At 42.0% G+C, this 15,885-nt stretch overlaps 2 protein-coding genes across 2 annotated transcripts; one reads left to right on the top strand and one right to left on the bottom strand.

Moving 5' to 3' along the window:
* Positions 1-2,192: 2,192 nt before the first annotated feature.
* Positions 2,193-7,794, top strand: klhl18 (kelch-like family member 18). The gene is made up of 10 exons (XM_030775501.1): positions 2,193-2,327; positions 3,973-4,103; positions 4,254-4,394; positions 4,526-4,724; positions 5,415-5,575; positions 5,921-6,057; positions 6,259-6,481; positions 6,668-6,772; positions 6,998-7,109; positions 7,408-7,794. Exons 1-10 carry the CDS (start codon positions 2,193-2,195, stop codon positions 7,792-7,794), a joined length of 1,731 nt encoding a protein of 576 aa, XP_030631361.1.
* Positions 7,795-11,841: 4,047 nt separating this feature from the next.
* Positions 11,842-15,284, bottom strand: bfsp2 (beaded filament structural protein 2, phakinin). The gene is made up of 8 exons (XM_030774612.1): positions 14,838-15,284; positions 14,459-14,541; positions 14,141-14,297; positions 13,187-13,348; positions 12,893-13,021; positions 12,356-12,591; positions 12,071-12,129; positions 11,842-11,876 (listed from the first exon to the last, which is right to left on the bottom strand). Exons 1-8 carry the CDS (start codon positions 15,282-15,284, stop codon positions 11,842-11,844), a joined length of 1,308 nt encoding a protein of 435 aa, XP_030630472.1.
* Between the last annotated feature and the right edge of the window lie 601 nt (positions 15,285-15,885).

Raw genomic sequence — 15,885 nt, 5'->3', positions numbered from 1 at the left:
TTGGAAGATCATCCGGTTAACATTCTCAGAAAGAATAGATGCCCTCCCCCAACCATAAACGCACACACCCACACATTTTTCCTAAGCCACAAAAAGTAATTTCATGATTGGTCTATTGGCTACAAGTGTGAACAAGTCAGAAGGGTGGGATGACAACATACAGCAAGAAGAGCCCGACAGGGGAGAATGTTGGGGGTTTAAATGTACTGCCGCCACTTCAATGCTACACTACACATTCACCTTTGTTAAGTCTGCAAGAGAAACTTAAATTTATTTGTTTAATTCTGAATCATTTAGACAATGCATACTTACTGAAAGTGACAAGGATGAAAGGCTGCACAACCATTTCCTCAAATGGTTGCCAAAGACCCAGTGTGAATTGTGGGCAAAGCAAAATGCCTTTTTAGCCTCTGTCACTTTTCCCCCCTCTAACATAATTTTGGCTGCTCTAGATTTGAACTTCCTCAGTGGGCATTCCCTCTTGCCCTTCGGGCCAGATTCCAAACAATGTCCCCATCCAATCTGTCAGCCCAGGGGAGATCAGATGGTGTTTTTTTTTTCAAAAATAATAATGCTATGCTATTTAAAAAAATGCTATGATGGAGTACTTAGTATTGTTATACCCAGAATGCAACTCTAAAAAAGGCACTTATTCACAGAATTCGTCCTGTTTCTAGAAAGCGTATTCTTTCCGCATTCTGGCATCACTGTATTTTTGTGTGTTTTGTTTACTTGTTCATTGATTTCCCAATACAGAAGTGAGGTGATTGACTCTAGTTCTTTTAGAAGTCATTGCATGACAAATTTTCTAAGCTGTAAAATGCTTACTTTGTTTATTCCTCTTCTGTTTATTGCTTAAATTGCACCAAAGGTTATATAAAACTGCTAAAAAGCTTATAGAAACGCAACAAAATAACAGCAATGTCGTGTGAACTATTGGGAACACATCCTGAGGAGAATGTATAATAATTTCACTTGAACTGTCATCATCTCCTAAGATATACTTGAAACACTAGTTTATATTCTCTGTTGTTAGATGAAAAGCAGTCTCTTTTGTGTAACCCATTGACCTGTCCTAGGCTTACGTCATTTCAATCCATGGTTTCTGAAAGAAGCAGTGAGACCTCAGTAAACAGGACTAAGTCTTTTTTGTACTCTCTGTACCAAAGATGTATCACAAAAATGTATTATGTTAAAATATAGTAAAACTTCCAGTGGCCATCACACTTTAGGGAAGATGTTTATATGTAAATTATTATTTGGCTGTGTGGGGTATGGGGTTCTCAGTAAGAAGTAATAAATACTTAGAAATATTTACCAAAAATATATGTCATCAAATTCTCAGCTGTGTTTTTACCATCCTCAATACCTTCTCTCGCTCTTTCTCTCTCTCTCTCTGTGTGTGTGTGTGTGTGAGAGAGAGAGAATTTTCATAGATTAACCAAAGAGAGACTATGCAAACTAATAAGCAAAAACATTACAATTCATGATAGTGAGCTAATACTGCACATTTCTAGCAGCATGTTCTCGTAACTACAGAAGATGGAGGGGGAAACCTCAAAGGCTTCACAGTTGGGTCAGTTGAACTGACAACTTTAACTAAACCAGCATCTTGGTGACTAAAGCATCGTCAGCATATTGCAAGGTTGACAAAGTATCAACAAAGGGCACTGAACACAGGCGTTATTTTCCACTCAGGTTCATCAAATATTGTGGTGACCCTTATTAGAATAATATGAATAATATGAGTTTTCCACCGACACCAGATGTCCCGATAGTTATACCCAATGTGTGCGCATTTTTTTTTTGTAACATAAAACTGCTATTATGTTTTTTGTATTTTTTGTTGCTGTTAATGTCTTTGGATAATCCTTCATAATATGAGCGCAGAACGAAACGTAATGCCTAATCCAGAGGGACTGGCTGCAACACATTTAGTAGGCGACCTACGACATCACAAATGTCAGGGGTTAAGAGGTTGATAGTAGGATTTGGCATAAATATAAGAACAGATAACTTCTGCCCACAAAATGAGATTCTGTACAGAACACCGAAATAAACAAAGTGAAACGGATTAACAGTCTCTTATAGAAAGCCGTCTTTGATCATCCACATTGTTCCGGCTACGGTGTCCTATGAAGTCCACACATCTTTCGTTTACGCGTTTGAAAAATTAGTTTTCCTCTCCCTCAATGACCATGGGTGACATGATATTCGAAGAACTGGAAGATTTGATGCATTTTTGTGTCCACGATTTACCTAGTCGTGGTTATTCCGTTATGGAGGAGATCCGACGACAAGGGAAACTTTGTGATGTCACCCTAAAGGTATTGTTGAGCTTTTTGTATGATACTGTAGTTAGCCACGGGGTAGCTAACTGGCTAAGGAGTCATGGTTGTCAGCTACGAAGAGATTAATGCGAAGGGGTGTTGTGTTAGCAAGCTAGCCTACCTTAAGCATGAAGATAGGTTGAGGTTTTTTATCTAGAAATTTAAAAATCACAAATAGTTTCGGTGTTTGGGTTTGGGTCTTCTCTGCCCTTGTCACTGTATACACTTGTAAGTAATTTTGTTTTGAGGTCAGTAAGGTTGAGATGACTGACTGCGACCACTACTTGTCCAGCGTTAGCACAGCTGTGGTTTACGTTTTATTACAAGCAAGTAGAAACTTCAAAGCCCGGAAGAGAAATCACGCGTTAATTATGTTGCTTTTCTTCACATTTACATTTCTCGAGGAATTTATATTTGTAGCGTAACGAACAAAACCTGCGTTAAAGCAAGATGTCAGTAAGACCTCTGTTTCTTCATAGCCAGTTCCCAAGTGGTGACTGCTCTGCTTCGTGGGTCTGTCACCTTAAATGTATCTAGATAATTAGAGGTGCAAGCACAATATTGATCTCCTACAGTGTGGGGCAACCACCAAACTTCTAAAATAGCTAATTTAGCAATTGATGGAACTGTTATGTCTTTAGGGACTTGTGTCACTGCCTGAAATAAGCTTTGTCCTGCCATGACAATGTATGAATATGTCACGCTGAAATGAGTACAGTGCAGTCATACCGGGTGACATAAATTGCGTGAGACTCAACAGAAATTTGCTGAGAGATGTATCAGCGGTCTAACCCGTCCGTTGGCCCAGAGCAAGGAGCATTGGATCATGGATTCAACTTAAAATGTGTAAGGTATCGTGTCTTTGGGATAACTTCCTTTGTACCAGGACTGGTAGCCTTACATCAGATAAAACTCTGGTGACAAAAGGGCTGCATCCATGACTGCCTGTGCTTCCACCGCTCCCCAATCTTTACTCTGATTTACATGTAGGTTTATCAGTATAACTGTTCTAGCCTTGATGGGCTGGGTTGGGTAGGTGGGCTTTTTGCGGTGTTTGCACGTCACTCTTTGCTTCCCACCTTTATAAACTTACCTGTATCTATGACTGATCCGCGGTGTCATTTCGTTAAGCGGCATTATGATTAGCCTCGGCTTACGCACCTCGCCCTGTCACCCTGACCATTTCCACCCCGTGTATGTTGCCAATGCGTCATCAGCGAGTTAAGAGAGCTGTATAGATGAATAATCCGCTTTAACTGTATCTCAGTTGACCTGCACACAACCTGTGTGTCCGCTCTGAACCAACGACTTAGATTCACTGTCCTTTGTAGATTGACCTGATTTAAGGGAAAGATTACTCTAAAACGTTATTTTGTTCTATGTCACTCATTTATGTATAAAGTTTTGTTCTTGGCTCTGGCTTCATCATGTCTATGCTGTCTTTGCTTTGGTAATTTGTCAGAACAGTTCTAAATTAATGGGTGTCACATATGCTCTTCTTCACCACTTTGTCAGCATTTGTATTGGTGCGTTTTAAATGATCTGTAGTTTACGTAAAATTTACTTTGACCGACCACAAAGGAGAGCATTGCATCAGTCCGTTCTGGCTCAGAGACTAACCTTGAATGTTTTTGTGTTATAGGTCGGAGAGCATAAGTTCAGTGCTCATAGGATTGTGCTGGCTGGTTCTATTCCCTACTTTCACGCCATGTTCACCAACGACATGGTCGAGTGTAAACAGGATGAAATTGTTATGCAGGGAATGGATCCCAGGTAAGGGTTTTCTTTGATTTACGTCTTAAAGAATATTACGGAGCTGCAGTTTGTCTGACGTTCTATCTGAAGAAAGTTCAAATGAATGAATTGTCTCTCCTCTCTCTCCTCATGTTTTTCCAACCTCTGCTGACTCGTGTCCTGTCTCAGTGCACTTGAGGCATTGATAAACTTTGCATATAACGGACACTTAGCCATAGACCAACAGAACGTCCAAGCCCTCCTGATAGGGGCCAGCTTCCTTCAGCTGCAGAACGTCAAAGATGCTTGCTGCTCATTCCTTCAGGAGAGGTAAGCTCGTAAAACCACTGACTCCAATCCGCGCAAGATCTCTCGGAAGAGAGCGTGGAGTTTTTCTGCCCCACAGTAAAATACACACACGTATGATTTCTCATGATCTCTCACCATAACTCTCTCCCCAGGCTACATCCAAAGAATTGTCTGGGTGTGCGACAGTTTGCAGAGACCATGATGTGTACCACCCTGTACGATGCCGCCAACAGCTTTGTGCACCAGCACTTTGTGGAAGTTTCCATGTCAGAGGAGTTTCTGGGACTACGGGCGGAGGAGGTGCTTGAGCTGGTTAGCTGTGATGAGCTAAATGTCAAAGCAGAGGAGCAGGTCAGTGTTACTGGGAGAGACAAATTGCCAGTAAATGCTTGGCAGCCCACAGGGAGACCGTCCAAATGTCACTGGCATTCAGCTGCAAAACGGTAGAGGAGGAAAGAAAAAAAAAAAGCTGACTTGAGTGTATCAACACCTCTGTGTTCCTCCTGAAATGATGACGTTTCCCTTTTGAAATCTCTGAGTGAACTAGTCATGGGATTATCAGGTTACAAGTCAACCTGACAAACCACACTAACGAGTTTAAACCACAATAATTGTTTAAGAATAAATAATCAAGAGCCATATCAATATGTGATATCTCCCTGTCTCAAAAAAAGTTAAAAGTTCACCAAGCGTATGGTTTCTTTTGATCACCATATGTATGACAATGAGTTTCATTCCTGCCTTTGGAACCCTTGCTGCATGTGTTTTGCTTGTTGTCCAACACTGGTAAATCTGTTTGATCTCTCTGACTAACTGGTTTTGTTGAATCAGTGGTGACACTACAGGACCAGTAAAATATTAACTGGTCTTGAACACTTCATATGAGACACATTGAACCATGCTAATATTTGTAATCGTCGCTTGTCAGATAAGGTCGTGTGTGGACTCTTTCAGACAGCTGGGTAAACAATGGTTTTTGTTTTTGTTGTAAAAAGAAAAAAAAAAAACAACCCTCGCGCCTGTCCCTGTGTGTGATCGTAGGTCTTTGAGGCAGTTCTTGCGTGGGTACGTCATGAACGCGAGGAGCGGGAGGCTTGTCTCCCAGAATTACTCTCTAAAACGCGACTGCCCCTCTGCCGACCCCAGTTCCTGGCTGACCGTGTCCAGCAAGATGAATTAGTGCGCTGTTGCCACAAGTGCAGGTGAGACATTGGACCTCGGGGGGGGGGGGGGGGGGGGAGGGGGGGCATCTTGCTCTGCTTTTGTTATAGTAACCCACTTACTCCAACAGGGAAAAAGCAGTGGTGCAGAATGTGACTGTATATGGCAGTCGCCGTTTCCGAACTGAGATCTTAGACGAGGATGTTTTTGCTTCCGGTCATATTTAAACACCGCGGGGCAGGAATGCGATTGCTACTTAAGGTTTCTGTAGTCCTGCGATGCTGTCCTGGAAACTCACTCCAGAACAGTTTCCGAAGTGTTTAAAACGTTGACATGAAAAGCCAGCTTATGATAACATGTTCACATTGTGTGTGTTTTCTGAACAGGGATCTGGTCGATGAAGCAAAAGATTACCATCTCATGCCAGAACGCCGACCTCATCTCCCAGCCTTCAAGACTCGACAGAGATGCTGCACGTCTATAGCAGGCTTAATCTATGCTGTCGGAGGCCTCAACAGCGCAGGTGGACATTCTTTGGCTTTCCCTTAGCAATCTCTGCATTGATGTTATTCCTGTAAAGTTTTATCTTATCTCTGTCACTTGGTTACAGTAGATCAGGGTTTCAGAGCTGTCGTCAATTCAAATTAGTTCCTGCTTTGAGAGTTGTAGTGAATTCAGATTCATTCAGTGGCTTACTGATTTGCATTGGTCTTGCGTTGTTCAGGTGACTCAGTAAATGTTGTGGAAGTGTTTGACCCAATTGGAAACTGTTGGGAACGCTGTCAACCAATGAGCACTGCCCGAAGTCGAGTGGGCGTGGCCGTGGTGAATGGGTTACTTTACGCCATTGGAGGTTATGACGGTCAGTCACGGCTTAGTACTGTGGAAGTGTATAACCCAGAAACCGACACATGGAGCAAAGTTGCAAGCATGAACAGTCAACGCAGGTGAGACTGCAATAATGTCGTATAATACGGTATACAACCCACTGACTGAAAAGAATGCTAAAAGAATGTTTGTATTCAAAATTGAACTTTGACTAAGATCAAACATACAGCGTTCTTTGCCAATGTTTAGGCCATTTTGAGATTTATGTGGTTTTATTGTTTTCTGTCCTTTCTCTCTTACTACAGTGCAATGGGAACAGTTGTAGTGGACGGACATATATATGTTTGCGGTGGCTATGATGGCAAATCCTCCCTGAATTCAGTGGAATGTTATTCTCCAGAGGCTGACAGGTGAGTGCTGATGTGTTGATGTCAACACCCAATACATCAGACTTGAGTTTTCCTCAGCTTTTCCTATCCTCGTCCCATCCATAACTAAACACGCTCTCCCGAGCAGTCAGTAAAACTCGTAAGGGATTTTTGTCTGTGTCTCTTTCCGGTGTTAACTTGTCTCATGTACAGATGTTTTATGATTATGTACCCGTGTGTGTGTGTTTCTGTGTTTTCTCTGCAAAGGTGGACGATAGTGACGGAGATGAGTGCTAGTCGTAGTGCTGCGGGAGTGACCGTGTTTGAGGGCAGAATATTTGTTTCGGGTGGTCATGACGGTCTACAGATCTTTAACACGGTCAGTATGTGTTCAGAGAAGAACTAACCATGGACCAGACAAATGCACCAGACAAAGGGATACACTCTTATATCTGTTTGCTTTTTACTGGATGTTTTTTAGAGAGAAAAGATATATTGTATATAAATGGATTATATAGTCTTGTTTAATATATTTTTACGCTAAACAACAGAATCTCTGTATTGGAGCACTGCATTTGAAAGTGGTCAGAACACTGTGTGTGGCAACTGTTCCAATAAGAAAAGGCCTGTTGAGTGGTTTCTAGTGCTTGACTGCAGTCTCTCCTTGTGTTCTGCAGGTAGAATATTATAACCATCACACAGCTCTGTGGCACCCTGTCGCCAGCATGATGAACAAACGCTGTCGCCATGGCGCCGCCTCTTTGGGGAGCCAGCTCTTCGTCGCCGGGGGTTACGACGGCTCAGGGTTTTTGAGCGGTGCCGAAGTCTATAGCTCGGTGTCTGACCAGTGGAGCCACCTAGTGGCCATGAACACGAGACGCAGCCGGGTTTCTCTGGTAGCGAACTGCGGGCGACTGTATGCGGTGGGAGGGTATGACGGACAATCCAACCTCAGCTCGGTGGAGATGTACGACCCTGAGACGAATCGTTGGACTTTTATGGCACCCATGGTGTGTCATGAAGGAGGTGTTGGGGTAGGCTGTATACCTTTACAGCCAGCTTAGCATCAATACACCTCCCCTTTACAAAGATTTTTTTTTTTTAATTTATGAATTTAATTTCTTTTTTTTGTAATGGGTGATAGAACTTCCAAAATACATGTTGTCGTCGCGGTAATGAGCCGTCGGTCGTTTGCGTCTGAGAGGTACCACGCGCTTTTACAAAGGAATCGCAAAGGCATTCAGAGAGCTCGCCGTTGACAGAGATGTGGTGAAACCTCAGTAGAAACCTGTTTTTTTTTTTGTTGTTTTTTTTTTTTTAATTTGCATATCATGCAAACGCACATTTGTGCAAACATCCTTTGTGGTGCTAGGGTTAGGTCTGTCGGTGAGAAACGATGGCCGTCTCTAACCTGGGAGAGGTCAACACCTGTCTGCTGAGCCCCGTTAGGCTTCTGTCTGTGGAGCGGAGGTGTAAAGAGAGCGAGAAAAAAAAAAAGGAGCAGAGAAAAAAGGTAGAGTAGCTTCCGCTTTCCCTAAATCCCGAAAACAGACGGTGTGAACGTTTTTTTTTTTTGCATCTTTTGCAAACAGAACACAAGGGAAGGATTAGGGCATTACAGCTGCACAGATGCATTAAACGGCCAGCAAAGGTTTTTTTGGGGTTTTTTTTTTCCATAGTCACTGTAAACATGTTAAATATGGACCACTTTTGTGTGTGTGTGTGTGTGTGTGCGAGGGGGAAAAAAGAAAGAATGATGGAATAAATGAACTGGAAGTGTATGTGGTTGTAGGAAGGTACAAGTTTAACCACTGAAATTTTTTGGCATTGCGGATCCTTAGTTTGTTTATTTGTTATCATTGGGAGAGACCAATCAAGTGGACACGAGAGATGGGATAATCTGTAGTGCTAAAAAAAAAAAAAAAATTCTGTTCTTATCAGTAAACTTTTTTTTTTTTTTGTCATATTTTACATTCTACTAAGGTGTTTTATTCGTTGTTAATTGGAAAAATGAGTCAAACATTGCGATGCAAAATATTAGAGAGACTTTAAAAATAGTCAACTCAAATGCAGTGCATTCAATGGTGCCATGTCCCAGTTCAGCTCCAAATCACGTGGGACTACTTTTTTGGACAATGTCTCATAATTTCTTACTTCAGTACTTTCAGAAGACACCAGAAAGGACACGGTTCTGTGGTCAGGTGTGTCATTAAATATTATTGGTATCGTACCAGCTGCTCGCCAGCTGTTGCGTTTTCACTGGAAACATTTTATACAGTTTAAGAAGAGGGCGCAGTTTACTGCCACCTAGTGGTGTGTAAGTGTCACTTACAATGACTGTGTCCTGTTTTACCCCAGGTTAAGCTCTTTCTGTGTGCATGGCATCTGTCAGAAGTGGATGGAGTTCCTTTTACCAATACCAAAAAAAAAAAAAAAAGAACCCTGCCAGAAATTTACTGATGTTGTATTTGCCATGGCAAGGAGTCTCATTTAACTGTCTTGCAACATTGAACAGTATAGTGACAGTACTTTTTTTTTTTTTTTTGCCGTCAAGCCCTGTTATTAAGAATACATATAACATTCCCTTAATAAATCCAGACAGCATGTGGTCCAAAGTGTCGCTTTACGAGATGGAGGTTTGGGTTTGACGCTTCAGTGCTTTTTGTAGCAGCGTCTCAGATATATGCTGCGTTGAGTTGCAACTAACAGAAATCTTAATATTGGGATTACTGACTGTGAACTTTGAATATGGGAGAATCGTTTTCCTCTTTTTTTTTCAGCTGATGCTATGTATTTTGTATTAACTTTCATTCAAGGTGCAGAATGTTTTTACTCGCTCTGTATTTCCAATTCTGGACCACAGAATTTTATTTATTGCTTGTCTTACTTTCCTCCTTTTCTTTGTATGACATTGCACATATGTTTAATACATAAATAAAAATGAGAATCAGATATTAATATACAAAAAATAATATATGATGTAATTATCATCTGAATATGTGGATCAGTGAATCTCTTTTCTTTTCCCATCTGTAGTGTTTTTTTTTTTTTTACCTACCTCCTTTTTGAGATGGGAGAGCTTGTACGGGGGTCATTGATAGAGACAGTTGCTCTGCTAACTCTAAATCCATTTCCAGTCATTTGAAGGACATGAGAAGCATTATTTAGAATCTCTCTTTTGGGACTGACTTGTACAATAAGGATATCGTTCTTAAATGTCGTGAATAAATCATGATTTGTTCAAAAACGATTGTCTTCCGTTCCACTTCCTTTAACGTCCGATGAACTCTTCAGTTTAGACTTTTTTTTTTTTTCCTGTTGGTCGAAAAAGATCAGATATCGCCGGGTTATTTCATTCGTAGTTTTTAGTCTCAGACATTTTCGTCAACTTCAAAAATATTTGATGTACCTCTCCGAGTGCTTGATGTAAAAAGGTACATAGTTTAGCCACACCCTGTGTATAACGGGTAACTGCAGTGAAGAACCGCAGTGAAGAAGAGAACAAATTCTTGGATTGAATCAAAAGGATCGATACTGGCTTTTTCTTCACATTAACTGAGTCCATATGGGTGACCTCACGGATAAAGTCTTTTATGTTTGCTTTGAGAGCCAGCAAAGAACATTTTAAAACATAAATACCGTCATCTTATGCAATCTTTGCAAACCACCTAACTGTTATTTCGTAACGCTGTCTCACTGACAGTGTTGCTAAATAACTGAATAGCATTGCCAACAACTGTCTGTTAAGTAATTAAAATGGCAACGCTATTTACTGGACATCCCTACAACAGATCTTGAGATTTTAATGAAAACGCAGACAATTCAATAAAAAAATTGCAAATTACAAGCAAAATTCTAAAAAAAAAAATCTCATTTTTATCATGTTATCATTCAAACGCTGTAAATGATGTGAAGAATCTCCACAACACTTATATGAGCCAAATCAAAAGCTTTGTTATATCCTGAGAGTTTGAACAATATTGTTGAGCAAGATGAATACGACCGCATTTAAAACGGTTCACAAGTCTACCTATAAGCTAGAGATCCAGTAAAATAATTTGAGAGAAAATGCTTTATCCCAATCAAAGCGCAAAAAAACAGAAAGCAGAATCAAATCACGGCGCGCAGAGGACGGACTTTTGGTTGTGACACTCTTTTGGGTGTTTCCCGTTTCCCGTTTGGTGCCCAAGCTTTTGTTTTTTTTTTTACTTTTTCTCAATGGGATGATTTCTGCTCCGCTCAGACTGTCATGTTTGGCTTTCATCAGAGGAAGGAAAGTGTGTTAAGCTTGAAGAGGAAGCATCACTGGTTTTGCACCGTTTTTCCCCATTTTAGCCGATTAGCCGATGACCAAAATCACGGCACAAAACGTTATGGAGCACAGTTCTTTTATTGTCCTTCAGGGACATTTCCCTTTGTGTCTGTCTGCACATGTGGTTTACTCTTTGAACACCGTATTTTGTTTTCTCTGTAGTCTATTTGAATAGATTTCTCAGTGTGAGTGTTGTACGTATATAAGCTTTACTCCTTATGAAAAAACAAGACCTACAGATGTGGAATTTGGAATCATTTGTGGATTGTTTTGATGGTTTGTAAAGTAGTGAGTTGTGACTTGGATTGTGAGATGAGGTTTAAGTGGTTGGTTCACTATGCCAGTATGGTGTCATTTTGGTGCCCATATCATGTAGATGGCAATCATAGACCATTATCTGCTAACCATTATTCTACCAAACCACTTGTTGCTTGCATGCATTCTTTGAGGAACATAAGCTTTCGTTTCTGAGCCACATGCAACAGTAAAACTCTTTACAAGCATCTTGTAGATTAAGATTTTCAGAAGTTAAATAATAAGTCATAAAACCATTCACACGCAAATTCAAATCAACAAAAGTGACTAAAAATGTTAGAAAGCAAGTTTTTTTTTTTCTTTGAAAGGTCTTCTTTTATTGTTCAACCCCAAACAAAACAAAATACCCTAATGCATTCTACAGATCACAAACTATGAGTAAAATGCAACTCCATCAGCCTCCTGAAAGAAACCGTCACGTCTTCAGGTGAAAGGAGACTGCGCCGGGGTATCTATGGTTACTGGGGAAAAACACTTCATTCTTCTACTGTCTCTCTGGGGAACTAGTTGGATTAGATCCTATTGGAGGAAAATTTTTAGAAAGATAAAGGTTAAGACATTCCCTTAAACAACATGAAACGTAAGTGAACTATTGTAACAGTTAGAAGCGTAAATATGGCACATTTGTATCGAGAAACAAATGGGGGGGAGAAAAATCAAATATATAATAAAATTGTTGTAATAAAATTGTTGTATTATAAAAGCTGCGTTACCATCAGTATGGGGAGTGCCACTGTAGCTTGCCCCCTCAACTTCTGCTTTGCCATCAGAGCTGTTACAGTGAGAGAAGAAAAAACACAGCGGGTGGTTAATCTCAGTTATTTTCAATTTAGACTTGGTTCAGTCTCATATATCTTTATCTGGCTAAAATAATAGGACGTCGGATCCACTGAGAGTTGAAAAACAGTAAAGAGTGAGGGATGTGGTCATTCTAAAGCTGTTTGGGAAGAGGCAAATTCTCCACAGGCTTGGTACGAGCCACCGAGGCAATAACTCACGGTGAACAACAATATCGGCTCTCCTCCCCGTCCAGGATGCCATGGTACGTTCCAATCTCCTGTTCCAGCCTTGTCTTGTTGCTAAGCAAGGTCTCATAGTCCCTGCGCTGCTGGTCAATGTCTCCCCTGATGTCGGCCAGTTCTGCCTCCAGCTTTCCAATCACGGAACCCAGGTTCTGGACCTCAATGTCATGCCAGTGCTTTGCATCATTCAGAGAGTTTTCCAGTCCTCGTTTCTGCAAATGAGACAGATAAAAAAGAAAAAAGTGTAAACATACTAGAAAAGAAATTGCAACATTTGTTTTGTATTTTGTAAGATATGTTGTAAGATATGTAACACCAAGACAATTGTAAGAACGTTGTAACATATGTTAACTAAAACGCCGCGACTTTTTACTGTAGTTATGGAAACCAAAAGGATTTTCAGCCAAGGAGTTCAAACATGTGTTACGACAGTAGGTGAAAGTGTACACTTTTGTATAGAGAAGCTAATTTTAAGAAAAGTGCAATAGTAGAACATTAACCATGGTTTCTTACCAGTGCTCTAATGGATTCGGTTTCAGCCTGGAGATTCTGGATCTTACAGCCAGCATCATAGCACTCTGACTTCAGACTCTCCAACTCCTCCTCCTCATGGCTCAGTTTACTATTAAGACTGCCTGCCTGCTGTTCACACACACACACACACACACACACACACACACATACGATAGATATCACTAATCATTCATAAGGGGGACGATGAATATGCTAGTATGAGGGACTATTATAAATGATCGTTTGGAGGTGGTTAACTACAGTTTATACAGTTTGCATGGTTCTGTGCATTACCTTGCACTCCAGGTAAGAGTCAGTCTCAGCACGGTTTTTCTCAATGACTTTCTCCCAGTGGGAGCGGATACAACTCAGTATCTGGTCCAGACTGGTCTGAATGGGGGAATCATGTTCCTGGGCGTCTCGACCGGCCATCTCGTTATAAAGGACTCTGACATCCTGTAGAGAGGAAAGATGAAGCACATGTCAACTCATTGTAATATCAGTCTTGTGAGGGCTGTCAGTCTTACTTTATTAGAAAACAGAACATGATCAGTTTATCTGATTCAAGCCTACACACACAAACATCTGCTACGTTCCTCAAGTCTTGCCAGAACCCAATAGCCCAATAGCTGTTTCCAAACACACGGCCACCATTGGTGATCTTGGCTTGTTTGAGCGATCACTCTAAATACACATGACCCACATTGTGAACAGCTGCTAAGTCTTACATTCAACATGATTTGCACAACATGCATTATCCTATTCAAAGTATTTTGTGACTCACAACTGTACACACACAGAGAATCTTTAAGTATCAGTGTATCCATTTGAACTGCACAACCTGAAACTTTGACGCTGTCATTAATTAAGCAAAGAGCACTTGGAACTCTCAGTGTATAGTGTACTGGATTTGAACACTAAACTGCTAAAGCAACGTATTCCGTATTTTCACATTTCTAAGCAGATAAGAATATTTTAAAAAAAAAGCAACGTATATCAAAAGTAATAATATCAACTGTCCGTGAATACACGGTCGTGTAATGGTTGTTATCATATTTGGTAAACTAACTCGACAGTTGTAAGGTGTGAGTAGATGTTTTACGTGACGGTAGTTTATGTATGATGAGAACGTGGGACATTTTGGGTTGCTGTTGTGGGAATGTGGAGTCATGGTATGCGGTAAACACACTGAGAAGTGAAAAGTACAGACTGTTTTGCAGTGTTAAGATTAGGATGATGAAGACCCACCTCTTCATGGTTCCTCTCCAGGTCGTTGAGTTCAGCCCTCATGCATTCGATTTGATTCTCCAGGTCCATCCTGGTGAGGTTCGCGTCGTCGATCACTTTGTAGAGAGAGCTGATCTCTTCCTCCACAGCTTTACGGAACGGCTGCTCGTTGTCATATCTGCTCGGTCAAACACAACAGTTTTTTTTTTTACCTGATCAAAGATCAGAGCTGAGTTTGAGATGCTTCTCCTCAGACGTGATCAGTAATTCACACACACACACACACACACACACACACACACTCGCACGCGGGACAAACGCGTACACGGGGATCATCACCTGTCTTTGAGGTCTTCTGCGGTTGCCTGCACGTTCTCTGTTTGGAGCATGAGTCGGGCATTGTCTAGGATGGCTTCACTCACCTGACAGAGACAGACATACTCAGGTAGGCTGCCTAGTTCATATTTCTATGTCCTAACAATATATGTGCCCTCCTCTTTGTGTATCCTTAAACAGTGGATAGTGCCAAAAGAGGGATAATCTCTTTTCATTCTGCTATGCAATGTCTTTACATCAAACTCAAAGGGGCAGTCCAGCTCTTTTTCTCACCCTTCATAAAATACAGTCCACATTTCACTCCTTCTGTCCTAATTTTCAAACTCTCTCTTTCCCCACATCTCTTCATCCTAAACCAGTCCTGTCTCGTTCATTCTCCCACCTGTCTGTAGACATCCTCCCATTCCTGTCTCAGGGCACCCCATGTCCCGGCACTGGAGGCCTTGCGGTCCAGGCAGTGGCGGATCTGTTCCTCCAGCTGCTGGTTGAGCTCTTCCAGAGCGTGTACCTTATCCCGGTACTCCAGAAGGGAGACGTTGAGGCTGTCGAAGCTGGGCTGGTGGCCTCTTTCACCATGCTGGGGCATCACAGGGACGCTGGTACTCCTGAGGCCCTGGAGGAACACGCTGCTGATACCCAGAGCCCTGCGGGAGACCCGCGTGCCCAGGCTGCTAATGCCTCCCGTGGGGGTGGGCACGTTTGTGGGAGCCATGCCCACGAACACGCCACGGGGTGCGGTGGTGTTCCCTGCGCTCATGCGGCCTATGCCACCGGGCCGTTCGGTGGCAGACTGGCCCAGGAAGGAGGATCGGCGTCTTGGCAGAGGCATTCCTGTCCCAATACGTGTGTGCTGATATGACAAGTTGTTACTCACCCATGGACATTGCTACAGCACAGTGTGGAAACCCCCTCAGCTCAGAGGTCAGCTAAACGGCTTTAGCTTTCAGTGCATGCCTCTTTATGGTGGACTGGCTTTCTGGAAAGCGGTTCCTTTGTTCCTGCCCTGTTGTTCCTGGACCATTGTGACATAGACCAGGCCGTGCTGGTTGCTGTGCTTTGTTCATTGAAGCTGGACGGTTTTTCGGCTGCCTCAGCAATGGTGCCTTCTCAGGAAAGCTCTATAGAGGCCATGATGAAGCTATGCAACCCCCCCCCCCCCCCCCACCACCACTACCACTACCACCCCTCTACCCCTCTACCAGCACACATGACTGTGACATACTACTGACAGAACACAATGAGAATGTGTGGAAACTGAGCTATCATCACATTGAGCCAAGAGACTCCCCTCTACTGCTATGTGTATGAATATATGTGCGTACATAAGCTCACAAACACAGGGGGACAGTGTGTGCGACATCAAATTCTAGGCAGTGTGACTCAGCTGTTTTGGTTATGATATAAGTAATCATTGCAGCCAACGACCGAAC

The sequence above is a fragment of the Chanos chanos genome, chromosome 5 (assembly GCF_902362185.1).
Source record: "Chanos chanos chromosome 5, fChaCha1.1, whole genome shotgun sequence".
Taxonomy (NCBI): domain Eukaryota; kingdom Metazoa; phylum Chordata; class Actinopteri; order Gonorynchiformes; family Chanidae; genus Chanos; species Chanos chanos.
This window is presented reverse-complemented; position numbering and strand designations above follow the sequence as displayed.